Source organism: Pezoporus flaviventris, unplaced genomic scaffold (genome assembly GCF_033815535.1).
Source record: "Pezoporus flaviventris isolate CSIRO_AGI_PZ_B2104156 unplaced genomic scaffold, CSIRO_AGI_Pfla_v1 ptg000013l, whole genome shotgun sequence".
NCBI classification, from domain to species: Eukaryota; Metazoa; Chordata; class Aves; order Psittaciformes; family Psittacidae; genus Pezoporus; species Pezoporus flaviventris.
In genome coordinates, this window is record NW_026892561.1 from 3,815,001 (window position 1) to 3,834,550 (window position 19,550).

Sequence of the window (19,550 nt, forward strand, 5' to 3'; positions counted from 1 at the left end):
TCTCATTACCATTGTCAAATGTAGTGCATTAAGTCAGGAATTGGATTCCGTCATACAGCATAGCTGCTTGATTTAAATCCTTGGAACTAACATGAAGTTTTCTAGTGTATATAATGGAGATACTGCTGTCCACTGGCAAAAGTTATGACAGTTATTCTTGATATCTCCTAATTGAGTGTTTTTTCTCCCCAGTGGCCACTAAAATCCTAGAATATTTTTTTTCTTTAAAAATAAAAATTACAGTTCTCCAGGTGGCACAGTAATCTTTGATAGACTTTTATTTGAAATAAGTTAGCCTTGGTACAGCACTGCAGCGATGCACTTTGCCAGATCTGAGCTGGTCACCTCTGCCTGACAATGCAACCCTGAACTCTTGGATGCTGTTTTCTCTGCCTGGTAGCATTTTCAAACTTAAATTTGCATTTGTGAAGTTCTCTTGAGATTTTTCCCTTGACAGAAAGGTGCAGGAAGTTGTACCTGGTGTCTCCAGTAGCACTGAGATCTGAGAAACCATTTGCCACTCATCATGACTATTTTCTTGGTGCTTTGAAGGATCTTGCTGAGTGATGTTCCCTCTTTAGATGCAAATGCAGACTATCAGTTCTAGTAACCTGTTTCTGATGGGTAGCATACTGCTTAGTTCTCTAAATTCTTTTTCATAAACTCCTGATTCTGTCTCCCTGTGGAGTGAGGGCCACTTTTTCACCATGTCTTTGATATTTCGGTTGTCTTTTCTAAGCTTTATAAAATGCTTGTGCATTCTTTGGAATGCATGTATATAAGGAGCTGAGTAACATTTCTTGTCTAAGAAATACTGATACTATTAATTTTTGCATTTGTTTACGTTGTGGTACCACGATATGTTTTGAGATTCTGCTATTTCATCTCATGACTACTTCTGAGGGATAACTTGAAGGAAAATTATACACCCGCCTGTGTCAGTTGCAAGCTGTTTCTTTAATTCCTTGCGCATTTTAAAGAGCAGGCTATCAATTTCAAGTGCTGCTTCTCTCATAAACTGTAAAGGGTGATTGCGTTGCTGAGTAACTGCCGCATTTTATCTCAAAAATGTCAATTTCAATGAGTTTGCAAGTGCAATGCAATCTTTTACAATGAGGACTTAAAAAGTGAAATTCGTCGCCGGTATAAGACAAGCACCATCAACTAAAATTGCATCAGTTTTTATGAGGAGAATTCGACCCCATTTCAGCGTGAGCTATTGTAATCAACCGTAGTTTTGTGGGAAAGGCTGGTAGCAAATTTTGAGGCTACTGTTAGTAATTCATTCAGTAATAAGTTCTATTGTCATTGGAATTTTAAAGCATATGGAACACCAGCGGAGCGATAGACCTAATTATTTGTCATCTTTTGCTGCTTTCTTCTTTTCCGAGAGATTGACAATGTTTTTAGCTGTTCCTGCTTTGAAACTCATGGACATGATAGTTATTTTTTATAAACATGTCATTTTTAATAAATTCATTAAAAGGAGCAGAGTTTAAAATTAGCAAACAAGGACTGACTGCAAGGACTGCTTCTTCAATTTACCACTTGCACATTGCTTCTAACTTCTGCCTTTATATTGATAGAACCTGCAAATCAAAGTGTGATAGAAATGACCATATGTACAGGGAGGATACATACACCATATATGTTGGTAGGATAGATCAAGGCAGTCCAGATCTCTCAAGTACACACGAGACAGTGTGCTGGTGGAATATATTGTATATATTGTATAACCATTCTACATCTACATGCACAAGAGCTGGATTGGAGGTTTTTGTATCCCAGCGGAGGCAGCAGCAGGAACCACTCGTCTTCCTGTGAGGTTATGGCAAAGTAGAGGTAGTCTTCACTGGAGAAAGTTTTTGCCAGAGCAGCAGTGTCTTGCTTCCTCTCGAGCACCTAGCTATGGACAGTTGCTAGCCAACAGAGTCACATTACTAGCTAATTCTGAAACAGGCTCTTGCCTCTTTGTGCAGGTATGTAGGTTGTTTACCCTCTTAACTCCTCTGTGTTTGATGCACAGCTGGGCTTTCTTCTATACCGGTTACACATTTTGCTCTGTAATAACAGCACCTTGTGTACATTAAGGTGTACCCAGGTTTTATAGGAGAGAGCTTTTGCTCTCATTTTTAGAGATCTACTCCTGAGATAACTCCCGCTCAACAAGCTGGTTTGAAAATACAGTAAAAAATAGCCTTTGCTGATCAGCTTACGCTCAGACAGAGTTTAGCATACATTTGTATCCTTAGTCCTCTTAAAAGTTTTCATTCCCTACACTTTTAGAGCTTCATCATTTGTACCTTCATCAGATACTGTATTGTCACAGAAACGCCTCTGAGTGATGTTTGGTGGAGCAGCCCTGCAGCCCATTTTTGCTTTAGCGGGCAGAGTTCCTCTTTCAGGAGTGCTCACTAAGGGCACAGTTTGGCATAAGGCGCTAGGTGCTGAGGTTCTCGGAGTGCTCAAGGGAGAGACTTCAGATTCAGTTAACAGGAATGGTCTTATTTAGGTGCTCTAACTCACCTTGCAGAAACTAAGATATTTGTTTCAGTGCCAAGATGTTATACAAGGACTACATTTACTTCATGCCCTGCTGAGAGAAGCTAGCAAGAGCTGTTATCAAAGACTCCTTTTCTCCTCAGTCATTTAATAGTAGCAGCTTCTCTTTTGTGCTCTCGGAGAGCAGAATAGGAAGTGATAATCTCCTTGGAATACAGCAGACACCTGTTTGATAAGTGGTAATTGCATTATTCCTGAAAGATTATCACAGTGGTGCTTGTTTCTTTGTAATGAAACTCTGCTATAGAGGCAGAGCAGAGCTTCACTAGAAGGTGTATGAAAATCCATTGCAAAAGATTGAAGGTGTTTGGGACTCTGTAAACAGAGTTTCACTTTAAATGAGTTTATGATAAGTAGGATCACTGTGTAATTGCAGAAGAAAGCTATGAAAAAGAAAAGCATCACTTCTGTTGTTTTATATGTGAGGGAGAATGTTTGCTGTTGTTAGAACTTCACCAAGGGTTTGCTCTAGTTTTGTGTAGAGCCTGATACACTAGTCTCAAATGCTTCCTTTAAAAAAAGTGGTCTTTAAATAATATTAAATTGCTCCATAGATAACCTTTAAATGCTTAGAATGGAGCTAATCTGGTCCTCTATTGAAAGTGTCGGTTCAAGTCCTATAAACTGTTGATAAAACATGGAACCAAGAAAGTATTAGTTGATAAATCTATTTTAGACAGATAACTTCCTCTGCCAAACAAGAGGTGATCTCAGTTTTCAATACTGATACTGGATTGAATTCCTTTTCTAAATGGAGCTAGTGCCCAGTGGTCAAAACACAGACCTGAGACAGATTTGTAGCTCTGCAATCTTTCTTATGACATTTAATAAAACACTTAAGCAAGTCAAGCCTTCTGCTTTCTGGGAGCAAGCTGAGATTTAATGCCAAACTTCCGTAAAAGTCAAACAAAAGTAGCTACATGGCTTCCCCTGGATGTCAGTAGAAACTGATCACCGTATTTTTGTTAAATGGCTAAGAAAATCCAGTCTAAAATGCTGGGAATATTTTGTGAGGTCTCCAATTAGAAAGACCCTTTATAAATGTTTCAATTTTTTCTTATTTATGGTCTTTATCTTTTGCTTGTCACACTTGAAACTATCCTACATCAACCAAGCACATTCAATATGTAGTTTTACTGAATGAAATAAATGTGTTTTTAGCTGCAACCATCCCAACCCAACAACTTACCATTTAAGAATACTAAATTAGTTTTTAGCATCAATAGAATTTATTGTTTCTAGTTTTGAGACTTTGTCCTTTAATGAAGAAGGTTATATACTTAGTGCTTTTAATGTACTGATGTAAAGAGTTAAAAGCATTTCCATTTATTCCAGGTAAGAGAAACAAAAATAGAAACAATCATCCTTTTCAGAAGCTCATTTTCAGAAGGCAGTAACACTGTGTTTTCAAAAGGCTAACATTACAAAAATCCTATTCCTTGGATAGTGATATCCAGGAAGAAGAGGCAGCATAAAAAGCCTATCAATGTTTGAGCCATTTGTTGAATTCTGCTTGAACAACTGCTTGAATTCTGCCAGGGAATTATCTAGTGCTGGAAACATATCCAGGCACTCTTCTGTTTGCCATCCAAAGCATTGTATAATGTTGTGAAGTAAATGGCATCCCACCATAGACCAGAAACGTGCCAAGTATTTGGCTGATACTCTTTGTGAATGCAAAGCAGTTTCCAAGATGTATCCGTGAATATCTCTGGGCAATATGTGATCTGGATGAGTGTTATGAGGTTGTTTGTTGGTTAATACTGTTGCTTAGAATTGTTTGTACCTAAAAAATCTGTTTAATTTTTTTTTCTCTTCTGAATAACAAAAAGTAGGTGATTTGTGATCAGACTTAGAACAAACAATGCTGCTGTACCCTCTTCTGTGGCAATTACATAGTTACTTAAAGAAAATATCTGAAACCTACAGACACCATGTTTCAACACAGAAGTCACAAATGAAACAGGACAATGTTAGTGCCTTGATTCCTTTTCAGCCTTTACACTGCGAAGAATTTTGAGGAAAGGAAATATGGGAAGGCAGGTTAACTCTGTTCAGTGCTTTTTGCGGTTGTTAGGAGTCTGAATCTATGTTAAGTGCAGCTGAATTTTTCACAGTTGCCATTTGAGTATCGAAAGTAAGATTTATCAGTATCACAAAATACCATAACCAGACTGCAAAGCATATGACAGAGAACACTCATCCACAGAGAACTGATGGATGAGTGGGGGCTGGTGCTTTCCCACGTTTTCAGGTGCTCTAGAGGGACTCTCATCCTTTTTTCTTACAGACCTTTTCTTTTGTTTACCTTGATCCTCTCATTTGGCAACATGAAATGGATGAATGCTTTGACTCCTGGTATTTGTTGTCACCCAAAGGCAGCCTCTCTCTGGCTTGGGAAAGGTTGGGAATGCCAGTTTCTCTATGGATAACACTCTTTTAGATGTAATAGGTATTGTTTTGGTGAGAGAATATTTATTTTTGATTCCTGAGACCTTCAGGAATGTACAGTGAGTTACAACCTGTTCCCGGGCATGTATGCTTTATACATCAGTTCACACAGGTGTACTTATTAATGAACTCACTTAACCAATTTACATGCATAAGTTTTAACCACTGAGTAATTAGTGAAGGCATTGCCGAGGAACTGGAAATTTGGGAAATGTGTCATTATTTGCATATCAGTATAAAGCAATTACTAAATTAAAGAGTGCACGTTGTGACAAACATGAAGCTCCTTTACTGTTGCTTTGTCAGTGCACATTAACATCAACTTGATGTGAAAGCCTGGCTTTCTCTGCATGAACTAAAAATCCTAAGGCAGAAGTACACAATGAATCACCCAGAGTTTGGAGGCTAGCGTGCTGAATTGCCTTGGGGTTCAGACTGAGGAAAGAAAAAACTGATGTAAAAGACCATTGAGAAAACGTATCAGTGGAAAGTAATTAACTCAAGATCCACAATTAGCCTCATGGTCTATACTTAACTGTGTTCCAGGTCTTTCAGCGATCATTTAATTCTGTTACCCTGTGTTTCAAATAGCTGCAAATGGCTTGGCAGATTTTTCATCCTTTTTAATATTTACAGTTTTTGTCTAAGAAGAAGAAAGAGCTCTGTAAGTGATCACGGGTATTTGTTTCACTCTCTCAAGTATATCTCTTTCTTAGTAGAATCAGTTGTACAAGGAAATATTATTTTCCTTTTGTTTCCTTTAAATATATTTATGGTTTGAAGCAACATTAAGTACTACAGTATCGGTCCTTCTGCTTTAATTCCTAGCTAGGCTTAATCAAACGGGAGCTAATCAAAACCGGGGGTGATTTTCTCTTTCATTCAGCTAGCAAATGAGAGTGATAGATTCACAGTAGTACGGCTGGTGATTAACAGCAACCGTAGCAAAAATTGGCATGTGTGTTCAACCAGTGTACCAGAGCTGGGTGTTCCCAGAGGAACAGGCGCAACTTTTTCTCAAGCTTATACAGAAGCTCTCAGCAGTGTTTTGTGAAGCTTGCTTTATCACGGTTGTTGCTGTGAGCCCAGCACCCCTCATCTGGTGCCTGGAAGACGCAAGTGGCCTGTTCACCGTGCCATGGACTCATCTCCAGCCTCCCTCCTCCCACGCGGGGTGCTGTTTATCCACAAGTTAATTCCAGAGCATCTTCACCACGCTGCTGCCTTCAGCACCTTGTGTAAACATCTCCCAGGGTAGTGCCTTTTTACTGCAGCAGAAGGAAAAAGATATGGATGTTTAGTATGCAACCTTTTGGAATAAACTGCAGAATAATTTTTGGGAATTAAGCAAAGCAATCTCGTAAGATTTTCTTTTTTTAAATTTATTAATATTTTGGATACCTTTTTCAGTTCAGATCTTTCTGAACTTTTGGGTTCTCTCTCTTAACTCTATAGCATTCTTTTGTGATCTTAATCTTCATTATAGTTTGAAGCTCTACCATGGGAACATGACTGAAATCCTTGGAATGAATTTCCTACAACCTGTGTTGACAGGTTTAAATTACATACTCTGACACTGTTCTTGTGGCTGGATTAGAAACTTTTTTCCAAGTTAAACCTGCGATAAGTAATTGTCACAGCGCGCTGGCACAATGCTAATTTGAAGTGACGTGTCCAAACTGGCCTCAGTAACATGAAGAACCCTAACAGGTGTGAGGGGTGGATCTTCCCATGGGCCCTGCTGAACTTCTAACAGGGGAAAAAGAGTAGAAGAAGTGAAATGAACCTTGAATAAAGCTGTCAGCAGTAATTATCTCAACAACACTTTGTGAGGAGTTAAAATAAGCATTGCTGATTTATAACCTGAACACACTCCACCCTAGAGATTTTTTTCATCCAGTTAGTGTTTAAAATGAAACGTTGAATACCTGTCAAGATATTTTTTTGTGTTGAAGATGCAGCAGGAAAATGAAGTTATTTTCCAGAGGAAGTTAATTTCAAGGGCTGTCAAATGTTTTAAACTCTTGTTTTAATTTTAATGTTTGCACAACAGTTTAATAAAACAAACAAACCTAGAGCATACTTGACTCTTTCCCCGCTAATGCTGTTTGATGTCAAAAGATGAAGTGGCTAATGTTGAATTCCGTCCACTTTTTATTGTTGTTCAAGGAGGAATGAGGGTTTACATGGTGGAAGGTGAGCTTTGGTTGGTTCATTTATTTGTTAAAATTAGGTACTGAACTTGCATACTAATGTCTTGTTGACCAGTATACACTGAAGAGAGCCCTTCAGTTCCAGATAGTGAATCTTTGAGTCTTGTAATTAATTTCATAGTACAAAAAGCCCTTGTTTCAGTAAATTAAAAAAAAGCATTTGGTAGGCTTTTTTATGAATTACAATGTACCTTCATTTTATAGTGGGACATTCATACAGTGGTAACACTTGTTTTATGTATACAGTGTATTTCAGTATGGGTATACTGAAAGAATACCTGCTAGCTTTCACAAAAGATAAATGTTAATTCACAGAAAACCTTTGAGCTCTTGAAGTTGTAAACATTACTTTTAAAATGAACATGTGGGAATTCTTAAGTCATGTATAACTTTGACTTTGTGCAGATTACACACTGAAAGCAAGATAGATTGTTTAATGTATACAGCGATAAGTGATGGGATTGGAACGTGTTGAGTGTGTATTTGTTCCCAAGGAATTTAGGAAGTGTTTGAGCACAAGAGGCTGCCCACACATTGTTAATAATGCTTAGTTAAACACTGAGAATTAGAGGCACGGCAAGAACAACCTCATGTGAAGGATCTCTTCTGTCATAGCATCATTTTTCTTGCCATGATGATACTCTGAGTATCCTCAGAAATAGCATGAGTTGTTTGGGAGTCGACCACCTCATTCCTGCATGGGTTGGTTTCCCTGTGTTTGGGTCTCCAACCAAGAGAGTTGCGTGATTCTCCAGAGAGTATCGGATGGCTCCAGGAGTGCCAAAAAATTGCAAAAGACTTCCTGCACTCTTATTTCCCCTGCTTCAATATTCATATTCAAAGGGCTGTGCTGGATGCACTTAGAAACCACTGTTTTCTTCAACTCTGTATAATGGCGAACTTCCCAGTCTTACCTTTCAAGTGTGGAAGTAAAACTTCACCTGCCATCGTTCACTTGCTCTACCTCTCCTCCCTCCCTTTTACAATTGGAATTTTCCCATATGCCACATTAACTGCTACCTCCATTTCACCACACAAATATTCTTTGCTTTATGTTTTGCTCACTTCTTTAATCTTAAAAAGGGTAGGTTACAAAAGGAAAACGGAGATGCTGGAAGCGGCCTTACCTGTGTAGAGTAGCCTGACCAGTCTTGCTCCAAAGGCAAACAGCAAGCAGGATAATTTATTTTCTGGATATTTCCAGTAGATTGCATTTTGATTTGTTCCTGTGTCTTTTGGGAGTGTAAAGTTAGGTTGAACTGGTCTGTAGTTCCCTACATAACCCTGAGGTTCTGGCTTGAAACCTGAGGTCTGAGGCATAGGTCTGTGCCTTCATCCAGCCCTGCTGAAAAAAGTATTTCTCTCTGATTTCCTGTTCTGCATACTTAGTATGGTTGTATTTTCGAACAGGGAACTTAATTTGTCTGGTGAGAAGAGAGAGATGACGTTTTGGTAGGCTGTGAGAAATTAACTTGTTTGGATTTTTTCTGCGATGTGCCCATCAAGAAGAAGAGATTAGCAATGATGACTGCACCTTGCAGACGTCTAAACTGAAGTCTGTCTAGACTAAAAGCAAGAGAATTTCACATTTATCACAATGTTACCTACCCTGGCTGAAATGACAGAGAATGGACTGAACCTGAAGATATGGAAAACTCCTTTGCAGGAGCCATGTCATTCAGCCAAGAGGTAGAAAATGGGTTAATTGTTTTGTCTTGTCTATTATGTTACTACTGTTGGTGCACTTTGGCTATGAAAGCATTTGACCCCTACGATGCCTCATATCGGAGCTCAGCTAGTAGTACCGTATGCACATGGAGTATGATAGAAAAACTAGGACAGAAATGTTCCTTTTCAAACTTTTTCTTCCTTCCCAAACTACATGTAGTTGTCAAAAAAAGACGTTTCCCCCAAGCATCAATACAATGCCTACAAACAGACATCTGTAGGGTCATTGTCATTTATCATACTCAGGGAGTTACATTAGGCTATAATAAAAGGTCATATAACAAAATCATATGTTTAATATGAAAACTGAAATGTTTGATAAAGCTCCTCCCTTGCTTCTCTATCCTTATCCCTTCTTTTACCTGATGAGGGGTGAAAAGCATCATAGTAATTACCCCAACAAATAAAAGGATCAAATTATATGATAATCAAATTTTCACAGTGGTGACACCTGCAGTCACTGAGTATTTTGCAGTGGGCACCTCTGTCTTAGCTCATTTTGAATAATTGAGCATGGCGTGTTATGAAATGTACTCAGTCATGTTTGTTTCTTTATACATTAGCCATGTATCAGTGAGTAAACCAGTAAATGAAAAAGCTAAGCAACTCACATTTTGAGCACAGTGAAAGGGCTGTCACATGGAGTATTTGAACCAGGATTAGGTTGCAGTCTGTAGGCAACAGCGCATTCATTTCTGATTAAGAATTTTTTGTATGGTATATATGGATTATAAACCTCCTCATGTGTACTGCAGCCTGGATGCAATCTCTAGAAAGAGTTCTTGTGCAGCTGGTGATCTGCTGATTTATAAATATTTTTTTGGGGACATCATTTCCATGTTTGTTAATCTATTTATTTCTAACATGCAGTAAAATTGTCATGAAACTGCAGCTAGCTAATACTGGCAAGCTAGCTATGGTGAAAGTACTAAACAGCAGCCACAAATGTCTGTTAGGTTTCATAGTTGGTATGTACTGCAATAATAACTATCAAGGGTGGTTAGAAGCTTTTAGTTGTGGTAGAATTCCCTTTGTTAAAACAGCTCTGAATCAGAGGCTCTTCAGGCTTAGCATGAACTTCTGTTCTTAATTAATTAGATAACTTTTTACTTAAAATGGCTTTACAATGTTTGCAGTGAGTGTTGCTCGCATACTGCTGTTGTTTCCAGGGCAAAACAAAGTTTTTTGGTTTTCAAGATGTTTGTATAATCTCTATCAAAATTTGACTTCGCAGGGTGAGTAATAACATTTTGGGCACATTTTTCTGGAGATAACCTTCTCTTACTTCTTAAGCGGAGCACTCAGCGGTAACAGTGAAGGCATAAAACATTCTCTAATACTGAGAGCTGCTGCAGTTACTGACTTGTAGAGGTTTATCCAGCCAAACTCCATATTGCAACACATGCTGACAGCAGATTTATTTTCAGTACAGGTACTGTGTGGGCTTGATTGTTTTTTTTATCTCATTCTCAAGAAGGGGAAACCAGGCATTGCTAGTTTTCACCAAAATTAAGATACCTATAATGTAAAGTATAGTTCTGGAATTGGTTGAATGTGGTGGTCTAAAGATACTGCTTTACAGAGAGATGTATGGGAAAGGCACTGTGGTGGAGGGAGCATCTCATTGCCTGGGGCTAATAAAAGAGCTATAATAGAGATGCCATCTTGAAAGATTTGGGATAATGTAATCTGAGTGTTCGTTAACTGCTTCAGACGATAAAAAACAAAAGGCTAAATTATGTACTTTGTATGCTAAAGTCACCCACCTCCACGTTTGAATATATGCAAGTTTTAATCCTACCTGTTCGACATTATAGAGTCTGAAAGGAGGCATTAGAAAGTGTTTACCTCCTTGGCAGTAACACATGGAGTGACATCTTTGGGAAGTTTTCTTTGTGGCTTCTTCCATCCAGCTGTGCCAGTGAGTACAGCTGGAAAGCTGGAACTATAATTTCACCTACCTTTTTTTCAGGATGCTAGAACTGGAGGGCAGGTTATTAAGGTTATTATTCCTTTCACCTGATATACTACAAGCTGACCTTGAGCAGGACCTGGGAATTAATATTGCTTTTTATGGGAGCTTTATAAAGGAGATTCAAGTATCAGAAAGCATGCTCTTTTTTTTTTTTTTGTAAACCAGTATTCTGTTTGCTTACCTTATCTCTGAGTATTAAAGACAGAAAACATGGATTATTTTCCTTTACCTCAGGAGGAAATCACACTATGAGAATTCCTCCATTTAGCTTTCTATTGAAGGAGATTATATACAGCCAAACATAATTCTGTATTACAAGCTAATTCTGTAATACAAGCTGTTACAGCTGATTGAATAATTTGATTCATAGCAGTCAAGTGATACAGGCATTACATTTCTTTTTATGATCTTTCCACTTTTTATTTAAATACAGCCGGAATGTCCGCTGCAAGGTTTTTGTTCTGGGCTAAGTCTGCCATTGTCAGATAATGCCTGTTGCTTCACTTGCTGTGCATGAGCAAGTGAAACCTGGCATCATTGATAGACTCCTCTCCTTTGAGTATGGATCAAGTGTTCTGTGAATTTTTTTCTGATGCTTTGTAAGATTCATAGTTTGACCTTTGAATTTCTGAGAGTAAACGATCAAGGTTTATGTCCCCAAAATGTATTGGAAAATAAAATACTTTGCCATGGAAAAATATCACCCCAGTAAGTTGGAAAGGATTCTTCATACGAGTAGCTCAATCAATAAATATTGTTACCCTGTTACAGGGTAACTGAAATTGTTTCTCATTTTAAGTCGCCTTTTAAACAATCAAAAGCTGTTGGTTTTGTTGTTTTTTTTAAACTGACAAATACCAGGTGATAACTACTAAAGGGCTACTTTTAATAACTTGCCCTGAGTAGCAGGAATACTGCCTGTAAGAGCCTGTATGTTTAGGTAGATGTCTTAATGTACATTAAAGCAAATCAAATAAACAAAACTCCCCCACGTTCCAAAGCCTCAAAACTGTCACTGGCTCGTAGCAATCGAGTACTTAGAGAGCACAAAATACGTCAATATTCCTTCTCTCCTTAAGCATTATCACTTATGCTTGCTTGTTTTCAATGGTTCTTGTTAAAAAAAGTCACATCCTTTTAGAGAAAAGAAATCCCTTGATGACAAGGACCCTGTGAGCAGCACAGCCTCTCACGTTGTGCTGAAGGAAGTCCATTACACATCTGCAGCTCTTGTCTTCTGCAAGGTGACATGGTTTGCAGGCTTGTCTTGCCTATTGCACCTGTGAAACCCTGGAGTTCCTGGAGAAGTTTCCTGCTGTTGACAACAGCAGTAGGGAGTTTAATTTGCTCCAAACCTAGCTGATATGAAAGCTGTTCTACCAAAGATGGTTGACTATCTTGGCAGGTCATCCTTCATCTCATCCCTCTGGAAAGACCATACTTTGCAACAATCCCCAGAGCAGACGAAATGAATAAGTCTGTAAATTATTTGGTTTATGGCCTGCCTGTTTTCCTACCATAATTTATTTCCTAAAGTATGTGCTGTTTTAAATACAGGCAGCTTACTGGCAAGAAGAGTTGTCTTAGTTTTATTCAGATTACTGGATTGCTGTGTCTGTCTTTACATGGAGCAGAGTATTTCCAAGATGACTGTGACAGTTGAGGAAGAGGAAGAAGGTCCAGTTCTTTACAGGTTATTGCTTTCAGCTGGCCACTTTGGATGTTCAAGTACATTCTATAAGGTATTAGAAAGCTCTTGGAGCTTGCCTTCATACTTTCCTCATTAGACATGGTTGCCTTTAGAAGCGTATTTAAAGTGCTGTTTTTCTTCATCAGCGTGTCGCCTAGTACAAGACCAATTTGTCATATCCAGTTACTACTTTCCTGATGCAGTGCACCAAGCTTATAATTTTTGTATCTGCATTTCTCTGCAGCTGCAGTTCTCTGCTGGTATGATTCCTTCATGATCTTACTACTGTTTTATCTTTCTCGTCTTCAGTGTCTTGATTATATATCTCTGGACTGGTACAAGAGGCTGAGTTTGCTCCTTCCTTTGTAGTTTCAGAAGTCTGCAAGAGTGGGAGTTAAGTTGTGCCAGCAAACTCTAGAGGACTGCAAACTTGTGAGGTGGTGGACTTGTAGTTTTTCCTATTACTCTGAGAATGTGCTGGCAGCACTCTGGAGTTACATGTTCTCAATTACTTCTTTCCCTGCTGCAGACATACTTGTATCATGAAATACTTGAAAAAATAGTCTTTTTAGATTGTTCTAAAAGATACTTGTAGAAGCTGCTGCATAAAAATTGTGTTTCCTAACAGGAAGAATAATCTGTTGCTTAAAACAGCTGGTCTTAGTCCAAATTTGGCAAATATTTCTAGGTTGACCTGGAAAGTTCTTGGCGCAGAATCCTGCATGTTCGGATCAGAAATTGCGTAAATTCATCCCCAGTTATTAATGTTGGCAATAGAAATGCAAATCATCTTACACTGAACATTTCCAAATAAATTCAGTGTCTTACTGTTGGAAAGCACCAGTGAGAGTTAGACTCACTTTTTATCTCTCTAAATTGTAAGGTTTGGTAGTGGTCTTTCTTTTAGTTGTTAAAATGTAATTCAAATGTCCTTTGTGCACTTTTAGCCCAGGTTTTACCATTACCTTTTGCATATCAGTAGCAATCTATTCAATATCTCTACTGTCTCCTAATAGGATTGTTCTGCTGCCATTTTCCCTGGAATGTTTCAAGGCTTCATTTTTATTGCCCTCCGTAAAATGCTATAGAAAGCCAAATAGGAGATGACTTAAACTTTCGACAAGCACAAGTAGTCTATACACACTGTTCAGCAGGAGATCTGTTTTTTCAGTAATCACCTTGAGCTACTTGCAAATTGTTTTGCCTATTTCTGATTCTGTTTCACTTTCCAACTCATGTACCTCTCAGCTGTGAGACCTTTGGAGTAGGGATTTGTCCACGTGTACATTTGCTGCCTAGAAAAATGAACTAACCTTACTTATTTTTGCTCTTATGTATATTTATTTCATAATCTATCTCTAGCTCATTATTGATGCCACGTCATCCTTTGTTTAGCATTGATAGTTTTATTATTTCCAAAATAAAGTTTAAACTTCCTGGTACAAGAGTCTCTCTTGAGAGAAGACTCTCTCCTTTATCTTAGAATGAAGGCAACTTAGTTCTAGGGCGATGTTCATGCTGCTAGATGATTTTGAAATGAAAGGCAGAGCTTCTATTTGTCCTAGCCTTTCCTTTACAAAAAAAAAAACACCTTAAAAAAAGAAACACTCAAGGGGAGGGTGATTTCTCACAAAAATGTGCACAAAAACCCCAACATTCCAGCAACTGTCTGGAGAGTAGGATGAAATGTGCTCTGATGTTGAACCCCTTCTGCTGTTAGCTCATTTTTGAGAGACGCTTTGACACTATAATATAGGGTTGCAAATTGGAATTGCAACACCCTGCTATTGGGCCAAGTGATGAAGCAGCATAATAACTGCTTGCTTGATCTTACCACTCTTTCTTTAATGTGTATGTAAAAGATATCGGGAGCCTTTCCAGGCATCTGTCAGGGTATTTGATGCTATTAGATAGAGAACTTCAGTCTGTGTGTGGTTAGTGTGCGTGTGCGTATGTTTTACTAGTGTTTTATATAGTGTGGTAAGTACAGGGCAAAGTTTCAGGTTTTAGAACAGTTGGGGTTTGTTTATTATTAAAAGCTTATAAAAATACTAATTAAACTGGTGGGTTATTCTGTACAGAGAATACAGTTCTTATGCTCTTGTCACAGGAGTTATATAGGTAATTGGTCTTGACCTGTATGTCGTCTTTAATATTTCATTTGCTCCAGAGTATTATTGCTCACTTCCTTCAAGACGATAGATGGGCTTTTTATGCAGCTAAACTTCTGTTTAACCTTGCTATGAGAATGTGACAGTAGGCTAGTTCAGACAGGTTAACATTCATTTGGTAACCAGCCTGCCTAATCAGCCTGCTTCAACCTGCAGCAGATTAAATCTTTGTGAGTTCTAGCAGGCAAGTGATAAAGTCATTCTGAATTATGTATAAAAATAAATGGGGTATTTTCAGTGCTTATGGTAGTAAATGAAATGTAAGGTTTATGATTGATTTGATTTTTGTGGAGGGTGATTGCAATTTATTTTACCTTAATGCTATTGCAGTCTAATTAGGAGGATGCTGTATTTCTCAAATGCATAATGTAAGTCTCTTTATTCTGTGCCCTACAAAGATAGGAACAACTTTTATATCAGCTAGAAAATCTTTTTGTGTCCTCTCAGTGCTTCTTCTGAAGGAACCATTAGAAACAATTTAAGCATACAGACAGAACTGTCTTTCTCCGTGTTGCTAAGAATTGTACAGGATCAAATATTTTGTCATTGCCAAAATGAATCAGCTATTTTATTTAAGAGCTATTCACGTAAATTTAATCCACGTATTATGAAGATAGGGCTTGGGTGCTTCTGAGCATCCTACTTGTGGTCATCATCCTTCTGTGACCAGGCCTGATGGGCTTTCCAGAAGTGGTGGAAGGCTGGGTGTACACTTAGGCTGTGTAAAGAAAGATGTGAGGTGTGCTTGAAATGTAGCGGTGGCACAGACAGTTCTGATCATAGGCTGGGCAATTCTCATTTGTCAACATATTGATAGTACGTTTTTTAAATGCAACATAAGTTCAGGATCAGATCTTCAAATGTTACTGTTTTGTGTTTGCTGGCATTGAACAGTTTTGTCTTTCAAACCATAGAATGGTTAGTGTTGGAACGGACCTTAAAAATTATCTAGCTCAACCCCCCTAGATGATGCTTTTTTCCATTTTCTGTCTTGTTAGTGTTAAAAAGTTGAGATTTATTCAAGGAGCAACAGGAAAAAGTGCTGCTTCTGGTGGAACTGGTTAACCAGCATGTATCCTGTCTGTTCTGACTGCGATTTCACCAGCGCTGTTGGGTTTGCATGTGTTCTTTTTCATATGTACCTTTGACATTAATGATGACCAAGACAGAGATGAAATGTTTACCCATTGTGATTGTGTCTTGTACATTGTCTGATGATAAAGCATTCTTTCAAAGTAGTATTTTTTGGCAAGGTGAAAACTGGTTTTAATTAGTTGTATCAGTAACTATCATCTTCACTTCAACATTTCCTTATTGATTAGGAAGGAAAAACTTAGGTTCATATCGCTGTAAAAGTTACCACATATAAATAATGTTTCAAAACTGATGTAAAGAAAATAACAAGACAATTTTGAGTTTGCAGTTCCATTTAGCTTGTTTTGATACTGCGTGTATACACATCTGTAAAGTCCGTTGTTTTTTTCTTTGACTTTTTTTATGTAAGAAGTCACTAACTTTTCAGGCCTCTTTTTTCATGTTTGTATGATTACTCCAGTCTTCTGCAGTGCAGTCTGCAGTTCGAATCTCTAAACACCCTTAAAGCAAAAAAATCCCAACCTTCGGTTGAGACGATGGCTTTAATAAATGGTCATTGCTTTGTTTGTAGATGACTCTAGCTGTATCGGGACTGACTTTTCCTTGCCATCGACTTACAGTTGGAAGAAGATCTTCACCTGTACAAACAAGGGAACAGTCAGAGGAGGTAAGAACACTGTCTTTATATTACCAGTGTACTCTAGAAAGAAGCAGGGAAAGCTCGTTTTGCAGTGGTCACTGTCCCTTCTATTGTCAGTAAAATTGCATCATAAAAGAATCAATTTAAAATTCCTGTAACACATAATTGTGACAGAGGAGCTGGGTAAATGAGTCATTGAAGAAAAAGACAAAACCCAAATTAAACAAGCCACAATAAGCATTGAAAAATACTCCAAATTAAATAGCAGGTTGAAACATTTGTTTCTAATCTTACCAGAAAGAGATGTTTGCAGTCTGTATAAACTCCCATTTTGTTGTTTCCAGCTATTGATAGTTTGGGTTAAAGTTTCCAATGCGTTTGTTCTTCCACAAAATGAATTTAATATGAGCAGTTTCCCATTTTCTAAACAGTTTTCGTACCATTTTTATTTAGAAAATTGTAGCACGTAAAGCTTATTTTGCTGCACAAAAGGGATGTTTCAATCTGTTCAGCTCACTTAAGTTGGCAAGAGATAGCTGTGAGGTACAGTCAGGATGCAAGCCTGGATATGTGCTATTGAGTAGTGTTAAAAGCTAGAGGATGGTCAGATAATGACATTCTAGTTATACCTGAAGAACTTCCTGGGTTAAATAGACGTTTATTGTTTTCTCCTGGGATCAGCCAGCATTACTATGTATTACTGCTGCTTTTCTTCATTCTTTCAGAACAATCTTGCTGGCTTTGTTTACCTGTAGAATTTTCTTGTTGTCTAGTTCATTCACTAAATGGTCTTTATTTGAGGTTCTTTATGTGTAGCAGTTTTAGAGAGAGATCCAGCATATTTGGAGCATTTTGCTCCTCTTGTGGTCACTTGCACGCTAGAGATGAAATCATGTGTTCCATAATGCACTTTCAGGGATTCATGTAGATTTGTGTAGTTTACTGTAACTTCTAGGTCAAGTGAAGCTGAAATAGTCATTCATGAAAAGAAGTACAATTGGAAATAAGTTCATGCTGAATAGTTAAATGCAAGGCTTCCCTGAGCTGTTACGTTTCAGAGGACATGAAATCCAAAAGATCTGCTGTTGGGAGTTGGAGGAATAGATTAAAATAGGATAGATAGGTGCCTCTCCAAGGAGCATCCCCCCGCCATGCAAGTATTGCAGAAGCGGATAGTATCTGTATGTCTAAAATTGTTGATAGATTGTGTGGCTTTTCTTACTCTCCCTTATGCAATTAAACAAGCTGTATTAGAGGGGAAAAAACTTTAACTCTGGATAAAGTTGCTCAACTATGGTTATATATTTGAGAGACAGTTCCTTAGTTATTTAGTAACACATTTTGTCACATAATACTGCTCTGTCCACCAGATTTCTGTTAAAAATTAGATCTTATTTATAAGAAGCAATCTCATAATTCTGTATAAAATAGTAAAATAAAATGCAGTATAGCAAGTGTTTTTATAGAAACATATTTTTTCCCTGTAATTTCATGTACTTCATATTTCACTGAAGATGATGTCTGTAATAGATGCATATGGTTGATGCTTTCTGTTTTTATATAGCAATGCACAGATGTTCATATGGTTAGTGACAGTGATGGAGATGACTTTGAAGATGCTACAGAGTTTGGAGTTGATGATGGAGAAATGTTTGGAGTAGCATCATCTGCCTTGAGGAAATCACCAATGAGTAAGAACTAACAGTTACTTTACAATTAACTGGTGATTGTACAGTAATAGTGAAGGCAGAGAGTTATGATCGGTCTGTATAATATGAAACAGGAAAAGTGTCTTTTGATAGGAATGTTAGAATTGTTCCAGTGGATGTATCAAATAATGGTGTTGCAGACATAACTGGCGACTGTGAAAGCATCTCCTAGTGGAGAAAGATTTTTATCCAAATGGAAGGTTCTTTTATAGTTGAAGAACAGTAATTAGAAATTGTGATCTCTAACCAAATGTTCCTGTAGATAACTAAATTTCCACTTCTCTGTTATGAAAATTCTACAGGTTTTAGCTTTGACCTATTGCAGTGACTAACATTTTTAGTCATTTATATTAAACAAATTTCTCAGTTGTTATTTGCCCTTGAATTATGAAAAGGATTGAACAGGAGTCCTCAGTTACCTCCTATATGCAGTTCTGTGTACTCTGATTCAAACTTGAATTAGTGTTAGATGTTTCTTGATAGCAAATATATGTAATAATATGGGAAAGTTTTGAAAATTACGTATAGGGAGTTTAAAAAGAAAAAAGAAAAGAAACTAGCAATACAGTTGGTCAAGCCTTTTAAGCCAGTCCGTTCGCTCTAATGTATTAAATTACGTCCAGAGTGTTAACTCTGAACAAATGCTGTATCACTTTACACTGGGCCTGAGGATTTTACTGTTTGGAAAGCCTAAATATATTCATGACAGTGTCTGGAAATTTCATGTCTTTCCAAAGGTTCATAATCAATAGTTAGTGAAATTTATACAGTCTCTTGGTAACCACTTCAGTAAGCTGTGAACATAAAAAACCTCTATGAAGCAAATGAGTTTGCATATTAAAACCTGTCTCCATAAGTTTGCATTTATTTTATGGTTTTCCTTGGGTTTTTTTAAGTGCCAGAAAATGCTGAAAATGAAGGAGATGCCTTATTACAATTTACAGCAGAGTTCTCTTCAAGGTAAGCTTAGCCTGTTATCCCTGCAGTTGTTACAAACGAAGTAAAAATTAGTAAATAATGCAAATAAAAATAAACCAAATTTGTGGGTTTTTTGGTGGGCTCATAGCACATTTAGACATCCTAATCTAGCTTGTTTTAAGATTAACTTTGTTAGAACTGTTTCTGAAAAAAAATTTCTCAGTCCAAGTTAGAGTGGCAGTTTCTTGCGTTGTTTAATTTGCCACTAATTAATATCATTAATCATGTAAGGGTCCAGAAAGATAATAAAGACTCATTTTATATATATATATATATATATATATATATATATATATATATATATAAATTTTAAGATAATATACAGGAACAGAATAGCT

The 19,550-nt window shown here is 37.5% G+C and overlaps 1 protein-coding gene across 1 annotated transcript in view; it reads left to right on the forward strand.

The window, feature by feature from the left end:
* FAF1 (Fas associated factor 1) overlaps window positions 1-19,550 on the forward strand; it is a 169,834-nt gene that overhangs the window by 93,212 nt on the left and 57,072 nt on the right. The window contains exons 9-11 of the mRNA XM_061451261.1: window positions 16,457-16,552; window positions 18,090-18,216; window positions 19,131-19,194. Coding sequence (XP_061307245.1) covers window positions 16,457-16,552; window positions 18,090-18,216; window positions 19,131-19,194 — 287 coding nt within the window. The remainder of the gene's footprint in view (window positions 1-16,456; window positions 16,553-18,089; window positions 18,217-19,130; window positions 19,195-19,550) is intronic.